Source organism: Anarrhichthys ocellatus, unplaced genomic scaffold, assembly GCF_004355925.1.
Source record: "Anarrhichthys ocellatus isolate YVR2014 unplaced genomic scaffold, GSC_Weel_1.0 scaffold27, whole genome shotgun sequence".
NCBI lineage: Eukaryota > Metazoa > Chordata > Actinopteri > Perciformes > Anarhichadidae > Anarrhichthys > Anarrhichthys ocellatus.
In genome coordinates this window covers 2,003,046-2,027,803 of record NW_022280057.1, presented here as the reverse complement: position 1 = coordinate 2,027,803, position 24,758 = coordinate 2,003,046, and the positions used below count along the sequence as shown (strand labels likewise).

The following is a 24,758-nucleotide window of genomic DNA, read 5'->3' as shown; positions in this document are numbered from 1 at the left end:
TATAGGCGATGGTTCTCGCTACTCTTGCTATCTTTATTTTTATTTGACTAAAACTTTTGAAAATGAGACCTCTGTCTCAATGGATTTTGTCTAAATAAAGTCTAATAATAATAATATTGATTGAAAAAAAGCTAACTAGCCAGATGTTCAACTAGAGCTGAAATACTGATTAATAACTGAACAATACATTTTTTTTGTTTTTGCTTAAAGTAAATGTCTTATTACGTAATTGTCTTCTCAGAGTACACCAGAATGCTACATTTTAAAGCTCATATTTAAAATAAAATTTTCCCGGGTAACCCCCCGACAGGGTTTCGGTTTCGGGTGCTTGTCACCTTTTTCACCTCTTATGAGCTTGCTGGTATGTACGTGCTGTTTACATTTCAGCTTTTTCATTTCCAGTATTAGTAGGGATTCACCTTTGGCAGCGGTGGAAGCAGTGGTCAGATCCTTTAGTACAAGTAGCAATACTCGGATGTGAAAAGAAAAAGTACTGAAGTATCCCGTCCTTAAAGTGTCAAAATTAGAAGCACTTACATACAGCACTTATTACAGGGCCACCACAACATGGCTCTTTTCAAAGTTATATTATTGTATGCATTAAACAGAGGTTTAATACTGTAGCAGATTGAGGTGGAACCAATTGTAACTACTTTAAATATCGTTGAGTATTCCCATTAAGCTACGTATCTTTTTTTATGAGCTTTTCATTCGTTTTGTATGTAAAAATCTTTATATGCAAAGTAACTAAATCCGACGTGTAAGGGAGTAAACATCGCAACATATCCCTTCAGTAGTATGAGTATAAAGTAGCAAGCAAAAATAGAAATACCCAAGAATAGTACACATGGCTCAGAATTGTATATAAGTACACACATCGTGCCTCAAAGTACCAAGATGCATGTAAACACACCCTCCACTAGGTGTCGCTGCGTGTGTGACGTGGAGCCTGTTGGGTGGACGCTTATTGGATAAAACCGCCGACGTCACGTCCTTCTCTCTCTTCGGCCGACGCCATAGTCGGGAAAGGACTGTGGACAAAATGGTAAATACAAAATCTTTAAACATCCACGTCTGCAGCTCCTGTAAACCTGCTACGTTATATTGTGTGATTGATAAACATCTCAATGGTACCTCACAAATCCGTATGTTGTCTTAAAATATGGAAGATGAGCATATTAAAGCTGCTCAAAGATGCTAGCCGGTACCCACTCTGCGCATGTAACTTCCTTCATAGACGTTAGCTGCTAGCTTGTTCACTAACACTTTTTAAAGTGCTTTGAATAGATTCGTTTATGGTCGTAGATGTTTAACATTGGATATAAATATTGTGGGCAGACGTGGTGTTAATGGCTCTCTTTGTTGTGTTTTTAGTCGTCCCACAAGACTTTCAGGATCAAGCGCTTCCTCGCTAAGAAGCAGAAACAGAACAGGCCCATTCCTCAGTGGATCAGAATGAAAACTGGAAACAAGATCAGGTAAGTTTGTTGTGTGTAACATGAACAATGTGAAGCTGCCGCGTCGAGGAAAGCATGCAGTCTGTACATGTGGGTCCACTTACCTCATACCAATGCACTTTACTAGAGCTAACTAGCCTACCATGTAATCTTAAACACTCATTTTTACAGGAGTAATGCAGTCAATGAGAAATGAATGAGGTTGAAACGGACATCTCTGCAGACTTTAAGTGTTTTGCAAGAATTTCCAGACCCACAGGCTTCTTTCCAAGTTAAGTCAATACAGTGCTAGTTGAATCAACTTCTTATATAATCCGTTATACTGAGATGTCTTGTCTCAAAGAGATTACATGTTAGAAATAGAGTATAATTCAACAGCACCGCCAACGACATCCTCTAAAATACTAATTATGGACTGTGGTATTATATTCAATTACTCTAGCTTGGTCAACCTAATAGACTGACAATAAAGTATTTACACAACTTATGTGATGGCCTGCTGTTTAGTTGCAGAGTTTCCTTTATAAAGGTGTAGCGTATGCTTTACTCTTCTACGAGAGGTTAATGCATGTTTTAATGGTCCTCACTCACTCTAGTACAGTTTCATTGTTGAGCTCTCAGCTCTCTACTTTATCAGTAAGTGCAGAGATGTGAGACTCGCTAATGCAGAGACGAAACGGGAGCTTCATGTTGTGTAAAGCAGGTCTGCAATTGCAGCACTTCATGTCCGTAGAGTGTTGTCATTAATCCTGCTGAGAGCATCTTTCTGCTACACAGCTGCTATTCCTGCTCACCGTGGTGATGAGGAAGCTCTGTAGCCGAACATTTCACTGTTTGACCTAAAGTTGCTATTGTGTCTGCTAAATGACTCTGCTGGAGGACTTCCATGGTGTTGGTGGTTTCTAAAATGACTGGTCTGGAAGGATTCCCGTAATGGGTTTAGTTCCAGTGAAAAGAGATCATGCAGGAAACTGTTTTTTCAAAGGGGTTTGGGCGGTTAGTAACAAGATTTCAAGAAAATAATCTCATTGTTGTGTTGTGGTTGACTGTATATCACACAGGATGTTAGTTTAGGTCCTCTGAAATAAGCACAGCTTTGACAGAATTTGCATAGTTTCAATTGAACTCTTGAACCTGCCCTTCATTTTACTAGGTTTCGTATTTGAATAAAATGTTCTCTCCTTATGTTTGCTTAAATGCTGTTTGATTTCAGGTACAACTCCAAGAGGAGACACTGGAGGAGGACCAAGCTCGGCTTGTAAACGTGAGGGTCCCTGGATCCCCGTGTCCCTCCATCCCAACATCTGCCAGGACCTCCAGCTGCTGGGCCTGACCCTGAGGAGGGAGCCGTGTTATCTGGAGCAGCATTTGTTTTGTACAAATACTCTGGTTATGGTCTTGTTTGACAATAAAAGATCTGTGATCAAACTTCATATGAGCTTTTCTGCCTTTATTTTATTGTCCATTTACAGGTAGTGTTTCTCTTAGGTAAACTAAACATCACAGGGGGTAATGCTGACACAGCGCAGCAGAAGCGAGCACTTTGAAGGGGATTCACTCTCTTGACTACAGCAAATACTTTGGAAATGCTGTTTCATGCAAGATCGTGGTTATTTCTAGTTTAGCCAGAATCTGAGCTGTGGCTTTGTTGCTCCTACCAAAGACAGTACTGCTATTCATCATGAAATGTTTACCGTGGTGGCAAAACTGAGCAGAAAGTTTGCCAGGTCAGCAATATCCAACATTTAATATTGTTTACATAAGCAGAACTGAGTCAGAAGAAAATATTAAGAAAAAGCTCAGTATATGGAATACGTATTATTTAAGAGTACAAAATATGTACTTTACAGCTCTAAAAACAGATTCCTTTCCAGGAGTCTCAAACATCCCAAATGAATGGATTATTTGTGAAATGGGGCTGTGGCTCCCAGGCTAGCTTCCCTTAAAATGTAAAAATGTATATTTGACTTCTCAAGTCATAGACCCAGTGTGGACATGATCTTTGAACAGTTTCATGTGAAGGATTTAAGTGTCAAGTAATGTATTTAATAAGAGTCCATTTTTGATCACTGAAAATCTGCATTTTATTCAGTTATTTCCACGCATAGTTAAATCTCCAAAAACGTCCCTCAACACATGTAGAAAATTCTGCAAGTACAGCTGGAATTTCTGTCAACTTGTTTGAGCATTTTGCATAAAAACAGCTTCTGGGCTGCTTTCACTTTTTTTTTTAAGAAATATAGCCCAATAAGCGCCAGTGAACTGCATGAGATAATGCACATGCTTGAAGTCATTCAGCTTTTGTTTCGAATAAATGAAAACGAGGGTAGCAGCTTACTTATAAACCCAAACCTCGAGCTGCCACCTCTCCGAGTCCGGTCAAAGGAGTTCACCGCCTCCATCTCTCCGTGATCGACCTCATCATATGTGGTCAAGTTAGTTGCACCGGCGCAGTTGTTGTTCACGTTTTGTTTGCCATTTTGCGCACACCCGCAGCTGTGCTCGTCATCCCAGGTCCCTAGCAGCTCCCTCATCTCCAGCGGGGCGTCTCCCTTCAGATACTGCCAGGCTCTCCTCCCATTGTAGTCCATGGCGTCGACGTCAGCGCTGAAAGCTCCCACCAGCAGCTTGATGACCATGTAGTGCCCGTGCATGCTGGCGACGTGCAGCGGGGTGAGCCCGCCGCTGCCCCGCGCGTTCACATTCATGGGGATCCCCGCACTTTCTGCGTACTGCAAAAGTTTAAGCAGAGTCTCGTCCTGTCCTCTCTTGGCCAGCCAGTGCAGCACCGAGTACCCGCTGACAAAATCCTTCCTGGTCAACAGATAGGGGTCCTCGGAGATGAACTCCAGGATGGTGTCGTAATTTCCCTCCACGGAGGACAGCATCCACGCGTGCTCCATTGGATACAGAGCCCAGCCCGCGTCCTGCTCGGAGGACACGCTGCGAGTCTGTGACAGCACGCTGCTAAACCCGCTGTGTGACGGATTGCTCAGGAGCAGCTCTTTCATGTACTTTTTACGCATAGCGGGTGTGAGCGACTCTCGCTCCGGAGCCTCCCTCTGAAGACCCCCCGGAGCGGAGCTGTCAGTGACCTCCAGCTGCCTCTGCAGCCTCGACCTACGCTGGAAAGCACTGGGCATGACCGGTATGCCATACCTCGAGAGTCGCTCCACAACGGCGCCCTGTCCACTCGTACTTCCGCCGTGGGCGTCGGTGTCACAGACCGCTGGTTCGGATCCAGTTGGGTCACGTCCAGCATCATCCGATCTGCTCTCATACATGCTGCTCGGCTCCCTGCGCGATGAGTTCAAGGCTACTTCCTTTATTTAGACACCCCGAAGACTGTCAAATTATAAACTGCAAACTGGGTCCCTTCACTCCTTCCCTGCGTCATGGGAGGAAAGTCTATTTTAATATATACACGAAGTTTTAATGTGCCAAGTGCACACGTATGCAACTTTAAACGTTACTGCAAATATACCAAGTTCCTCATTTTGCAAAGCAACGTTTGAAATGGCGGACATCCCAAAACCCCTTAAATACTAATTATACTCGAGTCTGTACTCAGTTTTTGCCACACTGATGTTACTCACCTGTTCTGTGTCCAAAGCGCATACGTGTAGTCAGCACACACTTGACTCCGGTTTCGAGTAACCATTAAACCCTTTTAATGGTAGGAGAAAATTGATAAGATATGAATTATTTAAGGTTTTCTCCCAAAAAAACAAAAAACTGAGCCATAGATTCAAGCCAATATCCTCGTTTCCTTTACAAGAGGAACTGAGACAAAGTTCATTCTAATCTCGGGCAACCAACAGCGAGAATCCGTCACATGTGACCACTGATGGACTTCAAAGCAGGAAGTAAGTGCAGTGTATACTCCCCAGAGACTGACAGCATGTCACCCATTATATAAAACCAAAGCAAATAAAATAGATAGGGACAGATAAAACAAACTTTATTTCAGTAAAAATGTCATAATAAAAAAACAAAAAAAAAAAAAAAAACATGCATCAACATTCAGTCGGTAAAAGGTTCTGGAGGAAGTTCAACAGTCAGCTCATCGAGTGTTTGCAGAAAGGCGTCCAGCTCTGAGTAATGATCTGTAGAGAGGCGATACAGTGAAGTTAATGATACAGCAGGTTAATGACACTCTTCATCTGGAGCAGGAGCCCCATACTTATGGCTACAGCTGCCAGACAATCGTTGCTTCTTATCTAGTGATAGATGTTGCTTAAACCACATGGTTTATTTTTTTGGGATAGTCAACATTATCCCTATCAAAAATCTAAAAAACGATGATTAAAAACCCTTAAATGCGGCATGGTTTAATACTAGTTAGATTATTGTAATGTGGGTGACCTATACCTATAAACCTCACAATACTTTATTAGTGTTGGGCAATGATATACACAACACCATAAAATGGATTTGCAAGTAGTCATATTTTACCATCACTTAATGATTGTTCACTGGTTCTCTTTTATTATTTAATGCAAATTTGATGAATAAGCCAAAACAGAAATGCCATCTGGTTACTTCTTCCATAAACTTTTAATCACAAGAATAGATGAGATATGAAATTACATATTCTGCAATAGGACTTTATCCACCCTGTGCTTCATTGAAATATTTGATCATAGACCAATACTTCATTAAGATATGTTTTCAATCCCAAACAATAAGTGTGAATGCAGCCCTAATTGAACTGAAGTGGATACCTGAACATTTTGGCATCTTTACAGGAGACTGGTTTGAGAGTGGCTCAAACATTTCCAGGTCGTCCTCACACAGACGAGGAGCTGGTGGGAAACAGGCCAGTCCAGGCAGAGCAAAGCCCCCGAGAGGAATCAGATCCTCAGGTACGCTGTACTTCTCAAACTCTGGAATGAGTCAGAAAACCAGTTTTGCACTTCCTGTTCCTTCATCTCAAAATCAATTGTTTTTTGGTTAGAAATAAAGTCTGTGGCAAAAACTACTTTTTGTTCCATGATATAAAATATGTCAGCAGATACCCCTCTGGAATCGTAGCTAAATTAGAGTAAAGTGGAATAGTCCACCTTTACAGCTTTGTTGCACACTCTGTCATGGCGTCGTTCGTTTGTAGCCTAACGTTAGCTTTGTACATCTGGAGATAGCATTTACACTTCAAAAATCATAAAGTAATGTTCAGTTGTGAAGAATATCTTGCAGAACAAAACATGCAATTACCACAAACTTGTGTTTGCCACATAGCTCTTTTTGCAAGAATCCACAATCCAATAGTAAAATCACTTTGTCTTTTTGACATGGAACCAGTGTGATGCTAACTTCAGCGGTTGGCCTACACAAATAAATCCCTGCAGCACTCTATGGGTTGAGTCCTGAGGGAATAAACTATTAATGGACTCATGGACTTTCTGATTGAGCAGTATTTTACATCCAATACCCAAACCTGAAATGTGATCTTATAGCTGATGGTACAAATATGTATTATTCTATAAAGTCTGCCTTAAAATGCTGTTAACATTCTTAACATGATCTTTGGTAGCACCAGAATGAAAAGGTTTAGCTGTGAGAACCGTCACTACTGAATGCGTCAGTGTTACCTAGAGGGTCATAAGGGATGAACTTCTCAATATCTGGGTATTCCTCCACTTTGATCAGAGAAGCGTGTTTGACTTTCATTTCCTGTGGGGAACATCATAATACATTAGTACATGAATAGTTTGAGGTACAGAGACATTACTTTTAGATTGTGACTCCAATTTATTCCAACCTGTGGCTTTAACTTCTCTTGTGTGTTGACGACAGGGGTTGAGATTTTTTTGTTGACAGCACCAAAAGCCTTACGACCAAATGCCAGAGGAGTGTGGAAGGTTTTGGCATTCATAGGAGATAAGAGTCTCTCTAGTGGGGGGGGGGGGGGGAAAGGCAAAGGTTAACTGACCAACATTACTGCCAGAAGAAAAATAGAAAATGCACAAGGCTGTCATTTACCTGGAGCAGACTGGAGGCGCTGACGCATCTTCAAATTAAGTGGATGAAGACCTGCGTTTTCTCGCTCTGCAAAGTTTATGTTGGCCATTGTATCTGAAAACACAATATGATATTAGCTACTGGAACACATTAGAATTCATCACTATGGAAGAGACCTTTCCGTGGCAGGAATTTTGTCTCTTCTAAAATTTCGTACACTAAACAAAGTGCACTGCTACCAATAGCCAATCTGGCAGTTACAGCGCTTAATAGCTGCAGCTTTCATGAATGACACTGATCCTCTTCTAGCTCAAGCTGAAACACAAGCTGGCTCTTTTTCCTCCATTTTTAGTTTACGTTAACACTTCCACGTCACTCTGCTGTCTTGTTGCACGTTCCCTCTTATGAGTAACTGAATTAACGTTATCTTGACGAACGTTTCACAAAACGTTAGCTGAATTAGCTCGCCTACGTTAGCTAGGCGAGCTAGTCTTAGTTAATACAACGTACATGTAACGTGACGTTATTAGCTCAAAGTGCTAAATGCAACAGTAACGTTGACAAACTGGTGTTAGCCTTAACGTTACCTCGGTCAACGCCGCTACTAAACGCTGTTGGTTGCTCCTTCACTCTCGTATCACACGGTTGTTATGATCTGAAATGTCCTTTGCAGATGACCGCGGCTGCTTTTTAAATTCACTGCCTTCGTCCTATTGGTCGCTGAAGCAAAGAGGACTTGAATGGGCGTTTCCAACTAAATATTTCACACCAGAGCCGTATAATAAGAGTCACGTAATCTCCGTTCACTCCAATGGACCATTTTTACAGCAATGGCGGATCATAGATCAATTGACTGTAAAACAATCAAAAATAGTAAATCTCAACTCATTTGCGGATCCATACCTATATATATATATTTATATGTGTATACTACACAACTTTAGAATAAAATATGTCAACAAGGCAGGTAACTATAGCTGTTACACTTACTAATCCTCAAATATTAGTATATTTTATTAAACATGTATGTAACTAAATACATATGTCGTTCCTCTATATCAATACTGTAAATACTAATCATCAAAAATCGCAGTTCTCTCTCTCTCTCTCTCTCTCTCTCTCTCTCTCTCTCTCTCTCTCTTTTCAACCGATATCTACCAAATATCTACTATTCAAGTTGCCTGCCAAGTACTTCCTGGAACCATCTGAAGTCTAAGTGAATCACGTGACGATCAAGCGTTTTTGAACCGTTGACGCGACTCTCCCTTATTGCGGCTCTAATTTACAATAACGTCCCATGACTAAAATACAGTATAAAGTATTTAGGAATTTAGTCCGTGTAGTTTATCTAACGTTACTGTGAAAGACATTTCTATTCAGAGATGCACATTTTGACAAATCAGTCCTACTTCTGCAACGGCTCAAACATATCCTATATGTGTTTAGGACTGCACTTAAAACGATGAAGTTATATCAAGACTTAATGTTTCTTCTGAATTTAATCATCTTCCTTTGTAATTTTCATTGACTGGTCTTCCAAGTTTGCACTGGGCGACACCATAAAGGCATCATGTGGGGGAGCTCAGTGGACAGTGCTAATTTGTAATCCTAATTTTTTGGAAGACATTTTTCAAAACACGAGCCGAGTTGTATCTGGCGTTTATCAACGCCCAGTGTGAGCACAGTTTTTACAGTGTGGTACAGTCGTGAAACAGTCTGTTGAATAGTGGTACATTCCAACTAGGCCACCTTTCGGCGTAACGTCAACAGCGTAGCTTCCTTTGCTAACTAACGTTAGAGACAGCGGCAGAGGTTTCGTCCTCCGTTAACCACCATGGCGTCAACTGAGATAGCGAGGCAAGCGGTGAGTAACCTATTTTACTCAGGATGCCATCGTCACTATTAGCACATAGCTCTTGAAATGTGTTTGCCATCCCATATCAATGTCAAATATATACTTCTAGTTTAAGTAAGAGAATACGTTTGGGAGATATTTAGGTTAGCTAGCAGCCGCTGTTCATGGTGAACGTCATATTCCAACCGAAACTCAATGGAACGTCGCCAAACAAAAACGACCGTTGGTGGCGGTTGGCTATTAGAAAACTGATTGTGCATTTCTAAATCGTATAGAATAGATCGTTTTAAAGTAAGGCCTGAGGTTGCTCAGTCGTTGCTTTCTGTTAAATATCTCCATTTCCGTAAGTCAACGCCTGCAGACATCCTGTGCTGATATCGATGGCTAAAACTAACGGTTTCAAACGAAATGGTTCTCTTGGGGGATTAAATATTTGAAACACTGTGTAGTATCTTCTGTATTAGCTCACGAGAAATGGACAACCTATAACAGAGCCGTCGGTAGGCCATTCATTCCTAACGCCCCCGTTTCTGCACAGCTACGGTGCTCATTTCCGTTATGTTGTTTCAAATAACGTTAAGTCCCGTTAACTTTCAGTCGGGCGTTGTCTGTTGTACCAAACATATTTCTGGTCGGTTATGGTCATTTCGAGCCTGTAATTTGAATTGTGTAAAGTTTACCTGGCTTTTGTTTGTGTGTTTGTGTGTGTGTGTGTGTGTGTGGGGGGGGGGGGAAGCCACTACACTCAGAAAAGAGTGCTCAGAATAGCACGCTTTTGCGACCCAATGAATGGAAACCCGCTGTGTGTGACTTGGCTTGTAAGAGTGTTGAAAAGCAGGAATGGTTTCAGGAATGTTGCACTTGCAGCGGAAGAGGGAAAGGCTGTTTGTCCAGTCACATTACACCCAGATAGCCCAAATACTCCCTCAGCTGCTTAAACCCAATTCTAACAATCCAAATAATCCACAACTGCCCGGTACCATCATCTTGACCAGCGGAATGTTTTCCTCTCAAAGCCACATTGGAAAGCAAGTTAAGCGACACTGTGTTATTGTTAAGCCACATAATAGCCTGTTGGCTGAGGTCTAGCTGGTTGAGAGCCATTGCTTTGCCGTATAATCTAAATTCTTTGCTTTCCGGCACCTCATAATGTAGACGTGGGCTGCCGAATTGTGATTCACAGAAGATGGAGATACTCACCAGCAGCCACACGCCCCCACACACATGTAACAACAGTGCTTCTACACAAAATTAGTGTGAAAGGGAAGTGCAACCGGCCAAAAATAGGGAGTTAAAGGGCTCAAGTCAAAGTGACACCTCAGAAACACACATTGGTGGCTAACTGGACTCTGTTGTCTCTTATTCTTTCAGTTGTAAAGTATATATTTATTGTCAAAGCTCTTTGTTGTTTTTTAAATGCTGTTGACACATTGACAGCGATACCTTTCCATATATGTACATTGTGGTTTGTAACTGTCTCGTTTGTGGGGAGACAGTTCAGACTCAGGAAACAGGAAGTGAGCGACATTGTACCTAAAGTCTCTCTCAAACACTAACACGATCAAACGTGGTGGCAAGTGTGTTAATTCGAGTGTAATTTGGAAAACATAATGTTATTTCTCCACAGGACAACAATTATTGAGATGTATATGATAATTGTAGAGTGTTAGAGAGAAGCCATACTTTTAACAAGGCATTTCAATGCATAAGGTGGTCAGTGATCGATATAAATCTGATGTTTAATGTTGGTTTTTAGGGTGACGGTGCTCGTGCTGTCCCTCTGGCAGGCCATGTCGGCTTTGACAGCATGCCTGATCAGCTGGTCAACAAATCTGTCAACCACGGATTCTGCTTTAACATCCTCTGTGTTGGTGAGTATGTCGTGCGTGAACATGCGCTCTCTCTCTCTCTCTCTCTCTCTCTCTCTCTCTCTCTCTCTCTCTCTCTCTCTATTCTCCCCCCCGAGGCTAAAAGATGACTTGCTTGCCTCAATGAAAGTCAGGCTTTTCCACAAGATGCAAAGCACATTGCTCTGTGTTTGACCTGCTTAGAGTCCTTTTGACCGGTCAACGCTAGTTACGATGAGTAGGATGCTCAGATAAGTGCTCAACGAACAAATTCAGAAGAGATATTTTTTAACTTCAGTGCCAGGATTATTCACTCGCATATACTCAACTGCCAGTTCATGAGGTGCACCCAGCTACAACTAATGGAATCTAATACAACAGTCACGCAATAAACTCGAGCTTTAAGCTGTTATTCAACTTTATGGTCATTTTGAGGGCTATAGTTTGTGGTGCCGTTTCATTGTATTGGGTTATACTGAGAGGCGTTTCTAATATTTTTTTCCACTCCATTTGTGTCAGTGAGTGCTGGCTAGAACTTAAGATGTTTTAGTTTTTGCTAACATTGCATTACTGGCTGCTGTATGCTGTCAAACATTTCTTTGCTATTTGGAATAATGTTATTTTAGGGGCACATGAATTCCCAGAGGAGCAATGGAAATTTCTAACCAATTGGTTGGCAATGTTTTCTTTTTTTGCCTTCTGTGTGTTTTTTCCCCAAACATCTCCTAATTTTAGTTTACACAGAGTGGAAGACATGACACACACGCGCACAGAAGCGCACACACACATATCAATGGTCATTATTTGCTACTGCTCTCTAAGACCTTGTATGCAATGTATGCTATCTTTATGTGTTATGTTGCTGTTTAGATGTCTAGTTACGCTACGACGATGTGTATGTTTTAAAGATTTTGTTGATAGGTGGAGCTGGTGGCCATTTTTAGTGGGATGTTTTCGACTAGCCTCCCAGCTGAAGACTGTTTTGTGGATACACTGAGTCTATTTATATTTGTGTAGGAGTGAACAGTGGATATGGCCAACAATAATGTGTTTTTCATAATGTAAACAAAACTAATGTCATAATTACTTAATATTGGGGCTAAAACAACCAAACCATAACTCTCTGAACAAACAGTGCACTACATTCAAGAATATGAAAGCAAAGATGATGCAGGAGACTAACATCTTTTCTTGCAGACTCTGAATGCTGTGACTCACAAGTGCACATTAGTACAAGCATTACTTGAGGCAAAGACATGTGATCTTTGTTTTTCTATGTTTTTGGTTGTGGCCTAAAATTCCAAAAAGGGGAATCAAAAATGTGGAGATGATTGGTTCCATTGGGCTAACAGACGACTGACATTTCTGCACAGGGTTTTTATTATGTCATCTTTGTTATAGGTTATAGGAGGTTTGACTGCAATTCTTTCCAGTTTGTCCCTCGTTTTTCTTTAAAAGAGATGCCAAATTTCCTTTAGCATGAGCGACTTCTCTATAGTGACTTAAGCTGAGCTCTGAAGGAAGATTAGAAATGTGGAGCATTGAAATGGGCTATCATGCTTAGACTGTAGGTCAGGCTGTGAGGAATAAAAATAGAATTTCTTACAGAGGGAGCTCTTTATCTGAGTCATATGACGGCCTCGTTACAGTAAACGGGTGGCAGAATTCATCAGTAAATAAGCTCCGTGGGGAGCTCTTTTGTTCAGAGCATCTTAAATATGTTAAATTGAATCTTGCATGCCATTAAATAATGCAGCCAATAAACTTTCTGATCAGTTTGAGCATAGATTTATCAGAAGCTGACTGAATGGAGGTGCAGAGAACAGTTTAGTGGGAAGGAAACCAAGATCAACGTTCCTAGGATCCCAGTAACACGATGACATTTCTCCGTGTTGTCTAGGCGAGACGGGTCTCGGGAAGTCCACCCTCATGGACACGTTGTTCAACACCAAGTTTGAGGGCGAGCCCACCCAGCACAACCAGCCGGGAGTCACGCTCAAATCCAACACCTATGAGCTCCAGGAGAGTAACGTGCGCCTCAAACTCACCGTCGTCAACACCGTCGGCTTCGGAGACCAGATCAACAAAGAAGACAGGTAATTCAATCTGGACAAATGTCACTTCTTTGAGGGAGGGAGAGGTCTGATCCCCACTCGATCACGCACACTACATTCCTGACATACAACGACTCAGTGAGAGCTCTGAGCCTTTTGGGAGCTCAGGTTCCTTCGGTTCCCATCCTGAATGAAACCGTACCCGACCCGTAGGATGTGGAATCAAGTCTCCAGCTCCAGGAGTTTCCGCAATAGTTTCATCGTATCCACTCGTACAAACCAAAATCAGATGTAGAAGCTTTCTCTTTTTCTGGTGTTTGACTAGATTGAACAAGATGCGGTCATGTGACTGTCACTATTAGTTCACTGATGAAAGGCTACGGCACGAGTATGAACAAAGCTTAACTCTGAAGTTTAGGGCGAGATGTCACGTGAGCTGCAACTACATTAGCTCACTGTTATAGGAAGGCTTCAGTTGTTTCTAGGTTTCATAAATTGTTCAGTATCAAATTACCGTCATAGAATAAATAACGTGGACATACATGAGCGTATACTGTGAACTGGAACTGGCTGAATACTCTCCAGTATGTACACAAGCTGTGTGTTTCTTTGTGTTTGTTTCTGGTCATGTGTTCGCTCATGTTACTTTCCTATTTCTCCCTTTCTCTGACAGCTACAAGTCTATCGTGGAGTTCATTGATGCCCAGTTTGAAGCGTATCTACAAGAGGAGCTGAAAATAAAGCGCACGCTACACAGCTACCACGACACCCGCATCCACGCATGCCTGTATTTCATCGCTCCCACGGGACACTCGCTCAAATCCCTGGACTTGGTGACCATGAAGAAACTCGATAGCAAGGTGCGCTTTGCTTCACTTCCTCAAACTATTATCATCAACCAGACGCCATTTTATGTCTCTAAGTATCCTGTTGAATTAGTTTTTGTTGTTTCTTTTGAAGCTTTGGGATCATTTATTCAGATCCTGGGTGTTTCCATCCATTTAGTGTCCCATTAGTGTTAGGGTTTAATACTGTTTTGTTTTTATATATAAGCCACATGCAGTTTATTTAACATTTGGCAAGATTCACAAATGTTATAGCCTGAATGGTTTCTGTATTGTTTTTTTTTTTGCGTCGAATGAGAAGGACCATTGTGCTGCAGAAGAATGATGTTGAAGAATAACTATTATAATGCTTACAAACATGGATGGAGCTACTGTGGCATGTGACAGATGTACTGTAGGTGAATCCTTTGGCACTGCATTGTTGTGTGAAGCATTTGATCTATCTACTCTAGTCATGGGTCATAAACCTTGTCTCGGCCATCTGCCTGCATGCCAATTGGCTCTGGTCTTGTTACTGCGTCGGTGTAGGTCAGCTGTGAAATGCAGTCAGCCTCGGGTTTTTTTTTTTGTGAGGGCCTTTCCACAGTAGCTTATTTGCATGGATCTCCTGGCTTTTGTACAAAGAGTCGGCTCAGTGTTTGCCAGAGCAGCTGGGCCCTCTGGCAAGTGCTCACAACGGCCTGATCCAGAGCAGAGCCTCCTCTGTTTACACATTCACCTCTTGCTGAAGTGTCCATGAGCAAGATGTTGATTCCCCACCAGAGTGAAGTAAAGTATTACTTGTTCACATGAACCTGGGCGTCCCTTGCTGTTTAAAGGGCCCTCGGTTGGAGAGCAAATACTGTAATTTGGAAATGTGTGGGGGTGATGGAGCTCGTAGGAAATAGTCGTGTTGGAGGGAAGGTCTCGTTTTTTCATCAGATCGTTGTAAGTGCATATATAAGAATGACCCCGCCTGTATTTTTGCTCCTCATCCCTTCCCTTCCGGGTTTCTTTTCCGTTTGGATAACATGGACAGCACAAATGTTGTTTAAATCATTTGAGTCTGACTATTAACACCATGTTTGGAGAGCTTTTAAGTGATCTGAAGCAGGAGATGGAAGCCTGCAGCTCTTTTTTTGCTGCATTTACTATTTTTATCTCCGTCCTTAAGAATGTGTAATTGTTTGTGGTGCACTAAGGCCTGGAGCTACAAAGAGCTACTGTGATGTGTTGAAATGATGAAGAGAGCACAAGTTATCCTGGGGAATAAAAGAAATGAGTAGAAGCATATAACTGTTGCTAAACCTGAATGCTGGTGGAGATCCTACTTCTAAAAGTATTTTTTAGCTTTTAACCTTGTGATACTTTTTAAAAATACATCAACTGTTTTCCAAATCTGGACTATGCAAATGGTGTTGAAAAAAAGTTGCCACTGACAGACATCTAGTGTTTAGCAGCGTATCAGAAAGCGTCGTCTGCACCTTGTCATTGTGTCGATCTCCTAATTGCTCAACCGCAGGTCAACATTATCCCAATCGTCGCCAAGTCGGACGCCATCTCCAAGAGCGAGCTGGCTAAGTTCAAAATCAAAATCACCAGCGAGCTGGTCAGCAACGGAGTGCAGATCTACCAGTTCCCCACTGATGACGAGTCTGTGGCAGAGATCAACTCCACCATGAACGTAAGTGTCACAACTGGTGTATACATTCCGTCATGCATTAGTGGCATAAACAACATGTGATGTAGAATCGGGACAGTCATCGTCTGCGTCTGCTCAGGCTGTCAGGAAGCCGCTCCATGCAGGGACGACTGAGTTTAGAGCGGCTCACTCGGCAGGAAGCCTGCAGTGTGGGAAAGGGCCTGTGTTCACTGACAGATGAGCCAGGGCTCACTTAGCTGTTTATGAGGTCAGACTGTGGCCTCTTGGCTGTTTATCTACAGTCTGACCACCATCAGGAATGTATCCTGAGCATGTATGAATGAGATAGTAGCAGTAATATTCTCAGATTTTTGAGTAATGAAATGTTCATGCTCTGAAGATTGTTTCACACCAACGTTGCTTTTTCCCTCTGCTCCACAGAGCCATTTGCCATTTGCTGTTGTGGGGAGCACAGAGGAGGTGAAGATTGGGAACAAGATGGTGAAGGCCCGGCAGTACCCCTGGGGGACGGTGCAGGGTAAGCATAGGTCACATCCTGCACAGGAAATGAGAGCGTGCTCCCTCTTCTGCAGCTCGTATTCCTGCTCGGCTCCAACAGCTGCTGCAAACTAGTCGATGAGCTGTTACATAACCTCATTTAGCCGCAGCACCCTCTCTCCCATTACACTGTATGTTAGTGCGCCATCAGCTCTTAGTTCCCACAGATCTAGTAATGTAATGTCTCTGATGATGTGTCAATCGCTTTATTATTATTGACTTACTTGATCAATACATTACGGAGTGGGTAATGTATTATAGATAGAAAGCTAGTAGATCTATTCATTTCTTGGTCTATAAACACAAAGTAGAGAAAAATGTTCATCAACATGACATTTTCAAATGTCTTGTTTTGTCCGGCCAACAGTCCAAAACCCAAAGACATTTATTATAATGATATAAAACAGAATAAAGGCTAAAAATCCTCACATGAGAGAAGCGAGAACCTCAGACTTGATAAATAACTAGAATGATGATGCGTTTCTAAACATAGTTGCTGTTTAACTTTCCGTCGATTGACTGATCGATTAGCTGTTGCAGCTCTACTTTACTGCTAAAATGTATTGTTGACTATGAGGCTAATTTACTTTAGCATTCATTTTAGGGTGTTTATATTCACGTCCAATGATCTGTGTAGAAATGTTTTATATTATATATAAATATCCTCAAAGCTGAGAGTCAGCACTTTAACCTCACAGTCATTGTTTCATTTGAAATACAACGTGCTGGATTGAATGAAAAACATTGCTCTACTAATAATTACCAACTGTTAAATATTTCTGTCCTTTATCTGACCGTGGTTCTGTTCACAGACTGACATCATGTGAGTTCACATGCACACACAAACACACACAGTCACATGGTCTGTGGGAGTGTTGCGCTCAGTCTGGTAACAAAATCAATAAACAAGCCACAGGAAGTGAACATCATTCTGTTCTGACTGGGTCTGTGAAATTCTCGCTCATGTTTTAATTCATTCGATTATTTGCTATAAATTAATGTAAACGTTAGGTGATGCTCGCGTTGGCTGTTGGCGTAAGTGTACAATAGCAGAAACAGCTATTGTACACTTATTGCTAATTACATAACTCGTGATGAGTAGGAAGCCATCTGATGTGTTGAGTGAGGCTCTCACGTGTCACTACGATGTGTGTCTCTCACAGTGGAAAACGAGAATCACTGTGACTTCGTCAAGCTGCGAGAAATGCTGATTAGAGTGAACATGGAGGACCTGCGAGAGCAGACTCACACACGCCACTATGAGCTCTACCGCCGTTGCAAACTGGAGGAGATGGGCTTCAAAGACACAGACCCCGACAGCAAGCCCTTCAGGTAGTAGACTGCTCCCATACATCTTCATGTTCTCCACCTCTACTCTGCTCTCTATTTTATCATGCATTTTTCTGCATCCATTTATCTTTAAAACATTAAATTATTTGTGTCTTCATCTGGTGTGTTGTTTAGTTAAATGTTGCTGTCACTCCATTTTATTCCCTTTTTCCCGTGTCAGTCTTCAGGAGACGTACGAAGCTAAGAGGAACGAGTTCATGGGCGAGCTGCAGAAGAAAGAAGAAGAAATGAGGCAAATGTTTGTCCAAAGAGTCAAAGAGAAGGAGGGTGAGCTCAAAGAGGCGGAGAAAGAGGTATCATCATCATCGAACTCTGCACCTACATCATCCTGAAATATCATGTGCATCACTCGTTTTAAGGAAGGTTCTGCTGTCGTTTTGAATAATCCAAAGTATTGTGTTTTTTGTCACCGACGCGTAGCTGCATGAGAAGTTTGACCGTCTGAAGAAGCTCCACCAGGACGAAAAAAAGAAGCTGGAGGACAAGAGGAAGTCCCTGGATGACGAGCTCAACATGTTCAAACAGAAAAAGACTGCCGCAGAGCTCTTGCAGAACCAAGCCCAGCAGGCAGGGGGCTCCACCACACTCAAGAGGGACAAAGAGAGGAAAAAGTAAGTATTGTTCTCTTCCTCACATCTGTCCTTGCATCTACCACCTCCAGTTGTATAAGGACTGGAAAAGGCTGGATCCTATGAACATGAGAGGAACAAGGCCACATGTTATTACATTGACGTTTCAGGATGTCCATCATTTGCCAAATGAGTGCATGAATATCATTGCCAATAAGTGAGAAGTCGTTTGTGGTACATTCCCTTGGGGTTCTTATGTTGTGCAATAGACTAACATATGTAGCTGTGTCCTGATAAACTTCTTCAGCATTCATTCCACTCTGTGCACATGTGCTGCAGGCAGAACCTCATTTTGTTCTGTCCCACTAATGTCATCAAACGCTTAGCAGTTTCTCTGTCACCACTCGCTTATAATCCGCCAGATATTTGTATAATTTAATGTGTTGATTAGTTAAAGGCTCTGGCTAAGCCGAAGACTTCTCACTCTGATCTTCTGAAAGAGGCTGATGTACCAGTTTACCCTCCGTATAATAACAGAGAATATGTTCCATGCTGAGAGAGCTGACCAGAATTCCTCATTTATCATTCGAGGAGCAGAGCGGGGGCGGGGAGTGGTGACAATGCCTTGCTGTCCTCAACTAAATAGTTGAAAAGTTGCCAACTGTCAGAAATCCTCATCATGAAATTTAATACTCTGAACAGATTTGTGTAAATAACTTAATTGCAACTCTGTTAACAATTACTGGACAGCTCCATGAACTTGAAAGTAAGTTGATAAACAAACGTTTTTTTCACAGTTCATAATCGTTTCAGTGGAAACGATCTGACACTGTTCCTCACAGGGGCCACTCGTTTGGTTTTAATCAATCTACAGTATGAACTCGGTTTTCCATATTTGTCTTTCCTGGTATATCTGACATTAATTCTGTTGTTCTTTCACTAATCGTGAGCTTATGAGACTGTTTTCCACAGCATGTTTCATGCTTACAGGCAGTGTTTGAAGCCAGATGTGTTTGAGTAACTTTAGTGCTGTTGACATTGTTGGTCCCTTCATGTTGGTAATCCACTCCTGGTTTTGTGTTGAAGCTGATGTGCTGCTGTGCCTGTTAGAAATGGAGGAAGACACTTGCACTGAGAAAGGTTCTTGTTGCTTTATTTTCTTCCCTGTTCATTTGTTTTCTTCACAGCAACTTCTTCTCTTTATGAGCTCGGCCTCGAAAGTTTCTCTTCCAAAAAGGGGGCCTCTGTGCAACTTTAGCTCTGTCTGTGGTTCCCTGATTAAACTAAAGAGGTCTTGCACTTCAAGTGTTAACACGGATAATATTTATGTTTATCTTTCAGTCTTTTCTGCAGTTTCCAGACGACACAATTATTAATTACTGCTTGTTGTGTAAATGTGAATGTGTCCTGTGAGTGCATGTGTCACCCATGTTGCATCCATAATGTTTTCCAGTTAACTCCTCCCACACTTGCTGCATGCTGCATGGGGCATCTTTTCTGGTAAGACACCACCGACCATCTCAAAATATAACTATGAAAAATCAGCCAGGTATCGACTTTTAACTTATGACCAGTACACGAGTAAAGAATTACTCTAAAATACAAGTCAGGAATAAACATCACCTAAATGACAGTTTGCGGATACTCACCTTTTTTTTTCCTTTTAATTGACATCCTGCAACCGGCCTAAACATAGAACAGGATGTGCACACAACTACCTTTCTGTATCTGCACATTAGAATTCAACCACAATCAAATTAACCTTTGAAAGCTATTAAATATGTTAACTAACACACATTTAATTGGCACTTTTAATATGTAATAAAGTGCCATAAATGGGCCCAGTAATTCTAATAAACGAGTGCAGGCTGACAGTATATCACTGTTAACATCTGTGTCCATCATATCCTTGAGCTGGCAGTGTTTACCGTCCTTGTGCCAGCTTCTAAATCAACCAGTTTATTAGCTCCCCACACACCCATTTGATAAACTGCCCCATCTGCCTCCCTAAATCCACAACAGTTTTTTTTTTTTGTGGCTCTACAAAGTCCTTCCCCACCCAGCCGTGCAGTCGCACAAAGAACCATTCAAGGCTGAACTGAGACTAACTGGCCACACCAGAGCAGCAAACAGCCCCGGGGCCCATCTCTGTTTGTAGCGATGACATGTTTTGTTGATCTCGCAGCCGTATGACGGCCTCCACTCCCTCTTGAGTGGATAAAAAAGCCAAATCCACAGAGAGATGTTGTTGAGTCTCAACCACTGGGGGAGGGTAGAAGTGAATGAAGACATCTGTCTTGCAATCTGTAAACTCCTCAAGCAGCTCAGGACTGTTTAAAATAGACAAAGACAAGCTGCTGTTTGATGATGAAGACAATCAAACCCATTGTTTGTTAAAGCTCAGGAGCGGAACGAATCCTATAAATATGAAATACATTTATTCTGCTGATTCCAAGAAATAGACGATCGTTGCACCCTCACCTCTGTGCACTTGAACCCTTTGAGCACGATCTCCTCTAAATACCACCTGGTCACTAATGTTGATGTGATGTCAAACAGTGTGTGTGTCGTGATGATGTTTTAACTCAAAAGAAAGCAATAACAGCCCTTCTCTCTCATTTCCAGCTTAGGATTCCTGTAGAAAAAGTGCTCCCTTGTGGCCATCCTGCTGTGAATGAGTTTCCACCCCATCATCTTTTTTTACAGTACCCCCCCCCCCCCCCCAATAATCCAACCCCTCCACATGCCCCCCGCTCTCTGGAAGACGCTGGGCATTGCTATCAGTCTGGTCGTTTTTGCTGAATGGCGCTTGTATGTTATATGGTTTTTACAAGCAATTGTTTGGCTTGACTTTTTTTATACAAATTTACAGAGTAATGCATTCCATGTTTGTTTTATATTAAGTGATCAATTGCATGATGGAGTGAGCTTTTTGAATATTAACATACATGGCTACTGTAGTGATGGGCAGACGTGTTGAGGGTAAAGTGAAACGCGCATCAGACAGTTAGGACCTCAGTGTAAACAAAGATCTGCAGAAGATTACAGTAAAGAAAGAATCAGGTCGACTGATGATTGATGCGATGATGGATTAAGTTAGTATTGAGCCGTCTTCAGATTAAAGCACAGCAATCACAACAGTGATTCTCACTTTTATAAACACCAAGTAACAGCAATTTCTGAATGGAATTTATTAATCCACCTTTGTAACGGCAGACCCCGCCACTAACAATGTAGACTATTATCACCAGAAATGTAGAAATAATATCAAAAAGGGGATTTGATTTCATGAAAATCTAATAACTAATTATTACCTCAACCTTATAGACTTTAGACCTACAACAAGAATTTAATTTGAGATTTGTTTTGGTATTTATGTCCTTTTGCTGACGCTGCTTCACTTTATCCAGATGCATGAGTAGTTGTGAGCCTAATCTCTTTGCCACTTCTCCCATACCTCATTCATTGTCATGTGTTATGTGCATACTTGTATTAGCTTTCACATTTCCACTTTTTTTTTTATACACAAATGTGATGTTTTTTAAGTATATATTGATGTCAGTGCAATTGTAACTTTCTTACTTACTATGAAGGCACATTTAAAAGTAATTCATTATACTGTCCATTGTCCTGCAGGGACCAGTGTTTGTATTCGTGTTACACACAAAAGACATATTATCTCTAAAGAAAATAAAGGCCAATTTTTCACCAAATATTACAATTGTGGCCATAATCATTGTGTATGAAAAATATTGCCTTAAATTAGGAGATTAGAGGAGCTTTAATAAACCCAAATGGGGAAAGTGGGTATGCTTGATTTGCAGGATGAAGGTTGATTTGTTATTAATTGGAAAACCGTGAATGAATGTTGATGCCAATAAGCGTTACTGTGATGATCAGTTATTATTTTTTCAACACTTCAAAGTTCAAAGTTGCTTGTATTATCTCATGAAGGATACAATTTTCTTGGATTCAAGACATTGCTGCATAAAAACACCTTTCCACATGCTACCAGGGTAAAAATACATCAAAACAAAGAGCTGTTCCCTCCTCTCTAATCCTCCGCTCACTGGTCTGTGTGGTTTCACTTTCCTTTGCAGTAATCCCTGGCTCTGCACTGAGTAGGCCCTCAGCCCTCAAGCTTTGCTAAGGGACCGGCCTTTGTGGGTACTGAGTACCTCAAATGTGACCAGAGGCTTTGTGGACCCCATCCTTCAGGGTTTCTCAATCATGACCTGCTCTGCTATCATTTTGATTAATGTGTATCTGTGTTTCTCTGCAGCTCTAACCTCAGCTTCTCCTTGTTGGCCTCTGCTTATGTTTATATGTGCACTGTTTGTTTTTTGGGCTGTTACTAACACCTTTTCACTTGATGGAAATTATATGCGCACTTGTTCATTTATTGTCGTATTTGGATAATTATTAACTCCTTTTTTCTTTTGTAAACTGGACCACAGGCAAGATGTGATCATTTCACAGTTTAACAATCATGCAGCATCATCAGTTGGCACAATATAATCTCAGTTTTATGCTTTATTGTGTTGCTTGAACAACTATGCTCCCAGGGATTTTTACCACCTAACTTTGTATTTACGATAATCAAACATAGATATGTTTTCTACTTGAATTCAGATGCACTTCTATATCTCAAGCGTGTGGTTTTTTTGTAAGAGTTTCTGCTTTGCCACCTCTCTAACTGCCGGCTTTCTCTTTCTTTGTCTCTTCAGCTTCTTTTAATCTGTCTTGACCACCTGAAGAGAGGATTGCAGCTTCAGCAAGAACTAAGCATCCTTCACCTCTCCCCGTTTTTCTCGCTGTATCGACCCTTTTCTATTCTCCCCATCGTATCTCCTCCTTTTTAATTTTTTTATTTTTTTGATTATGGCCTTATGTCGACTCACATGGTATTTCTGACGACCGAGTGAAGCTCTAAACCCATGCAGGTTGGGAACCGGGCACAGTTTTAAATCTGCTAATATGTCTTAATGTATATAAAGAGAAGCTTGTAGTTCATAGAAATCATCAGTTAGGTTTCACACACATTTACAGGACTCATGTGAAATCATTTGAATTACAATGTCCTGGACTATGCACTCATCTTTTTAATAGGATTCTTAATACATGCTACGGAAACATTGAGGCTTGCTGATTAAAGACGAACTCATCAAGTCAAGAAGCACTATGTATAACGTGTTATGAATGAGTAATCATGTTGTTTTCTCGAATCAAGTCCAGTTTTAAATGAAAACCACCTGCCTTCAGGTATTCTGAACACTAAAAGTAAATTAATGCAAAAGCCAAAGCAATATTCCTACTTCCACTCCATTTGATGTTGCCCATGTTTACAAGTCACTGTTGAATACCATGGAGGTCACATGTAATGGCCTTTTTATTACACGTTGTGCTTTAATATTCACCGGCCTATTCTATATTTTTTGCATGCATCTTTTATTTGATTACCTCTTTGATATTTGACCTGTTTGTTTTTTTTAATCTCCTAATAATTCAGTTTTGCAATCTATTTCAACTTCATTGCTGTTTTCTTCAAATGGTGCATATTATTAGCGTGTATTTCCTCTGTCCTATCATTTCAGCTCCCTTTTTTGCCAAATATTAGTGTAAGATGGAGTTGACCTCAATCCCAGATAGGAGTATTAAAAAGATACTCATGCATTTGTATAATTTATAAGGAAATATTTTGTGTATTGAAGTGGAGACTTGTGGTTTATTACCTATGACCTTTGGACGTGAATCTGAGTGTAAAGTAACATTTGGTGTCATAAAATGCCATAAATTTTTCTAGTATCAGTCACCACCTCTTGTAGTCAAAGACTTTCCCACACTACAAATAATTAAATATCTTACTTTAGTTTCATTCCATTCATGTACATTTTCAATAAAACAAAATATGATCCAAACATATTAAGCTTTTGCCTTTTATTTACAGTGTTGGACACGAACAGTTACCCCAGATTATGTTTATTGATTTTGTTAATTAGCAGCAGCATTGTAGTTGTTGTGGGCTATGAAAGCCTGCTAATATGACCTGTAATTAGTACTTACTATATGAGAATTAAAACTGTGAAACACCTCAATATTCAGCAGTTAAATTGTGAAGAATTGCATTTTTTATGTATTTTAACTTCATTTAAACAGGAAGTCCCCTGAGATACATTATTTATTTTACAAGAGAAAGCTGGCCGAGAGTAGTTAACACACAAACGCATATTATTGATGTAAAGCATTCACATATATAGCACAATTAAATAAACCTGAGGGGCATAAAAGAGAGAAACTTCATTGTATAAAAAAGGAAGTTACATTCCACATGAAACATTTTCGAAAGTGGCACCTAAGGCATCATTTCCATGTGAAATATATTTAGTAAATTATTTAAAGCCTGGGGTGCAAAGTACAAATGTAGTGCAATAAAACCACACCTAATATAATATTATTGGGCTAATTATTAGGCTATATATGATGGCTGTAAAATACAAGTCACAGTTTAAGAAAGTATGTTGAAATATGATAAGTGTATTTCCTCAAGTGCAGTACTTAAGTTCATTTTAAAGTACATGCACTTTAGGAATTGCAATACAACTTCTACTTTATTATATTTCAGAGGGAAATGTTGCACATTT

At 40.9% G+C, this 24,758-nt stretch overlaps 4 protein-coding genes across 7 annotated transcripts; 2 read left to right on the top strand and 2 right to left on the bottom strand.

The window, feature by feature from the left end:
- The first annotated feature begins 920 nt into the window (after positions 1-920).
- Positions 921-2,890, top strand: rpl39 (ribosomal protein L39). The gene is made up of 3 exons (XM_031862452.1): positions 921-1,045; positions 1,375-1,478; positions 2,671-2,890. Exons 1-3 carry the CDS (start codon positions 1,043-1,045, stop codon positions 2,717-2,719), a joined length of 156 nt encoding a protein of 51 aa, XP_031718312.1. The 5' UTR covers positions 921-1,042; the 3' UTR covers positions 2,720-2,890.
- A 626-nt stretch (positions 2,891-3,516) lies between these two features.
- On the bottom strand, positions 3,517-5,274 carry sowahd (sosondowah ankyrin repeat domain family d). The gene is made up of 2 exons (XM_031862450.1): positions 5,054-5,274; positions 3,517-4,845 (listed from the first exon to the last, which is right to left on the bottom strand). Exon 2 carries the CDS (start codon positions 4,739-4,741, stop codon positions 3,752-3,754), a length of 990 nt encoding a protein of 329 aa, XP_031718310.1. The 5' UTR covers positions 4,742-4,845; positions 5,054-5,274; the 3' UTR covers positions 3,517-3,751.
- Positions 5,275-5,429: 155 nt separating this feature from the next.
- pttg1 (PTTG1 regulator of sister chromatid separation, securin) lies at positions 5,430-8,078 on the bottom strand. The gene is made up of 6 exons (XM_031862900.1): positions 8,006-8,078; positions 7,440-7,532; positions 7,219-7,349; positions 7,049-7,130; positions 6,182-6,343; positions 5,430-5,563 (listed from the first exon to the last, which is right to left on the bottom strand). The coding sequence occupies exons 2-6, from the start codon at positions 7,525-7,527 to the stop codon at positions 5,481-5,483; spliced, it is 546 nt and encodes a 181-aa protein (XP_031718760.1). The 5' UTR covers positions 7,528-7,532; positions 8,006-8,078; the 3' UTR covers positions 5,430-5,480.
- A 1,103-nt stretch (positions 8,079-9,181) lies between these two features.
- septin6 (septin 6) lies at positions 9,182-24,037 on the top strand. Of its 4 annotated transcripts, none has more exons than XM_031862719.1 (11): positions 9,182-9,282; positions 11,030-11,144; positions 13,021-13,216; positions 13,848-14,034; positions 15,521-15,682; positions 16,082-16,178; positions 17,362-17,530; positions 17,709-17,841; positions 17,969-18,159; positions 19,571-19,617; positions 22,845-24,037. In XM_031862719.1, the coding sequence occupies exons 1-10, from the start codon at positions 9,253-9,255 to the stop codon at positions 19,572-19,574; spliced, it is 1,284 nt and encodes a 427-aa protein (XP_031718579.1). In that variant the 5' UTR covers positions 9,182-9,252; the 3' UTR covers positions 19,575-19,617; positions 22,845-24,037. The 4 variants fall into 4 exon arrangements, with proteins under 4 accessions (XP_031718579.1, XP_031718578.1, XP_031718577.1 ...); XM_031862718.1 differs by lacking the exon at positions 22,845-24,037 and adding an exon at positions 20,743-20,845; XM_031862717.1 differs by lacking the exon at positions 19,571-19,617.
- The last annotated feature ends 721 nt before the right edge of the window (positions 24,038-24,758 follow it).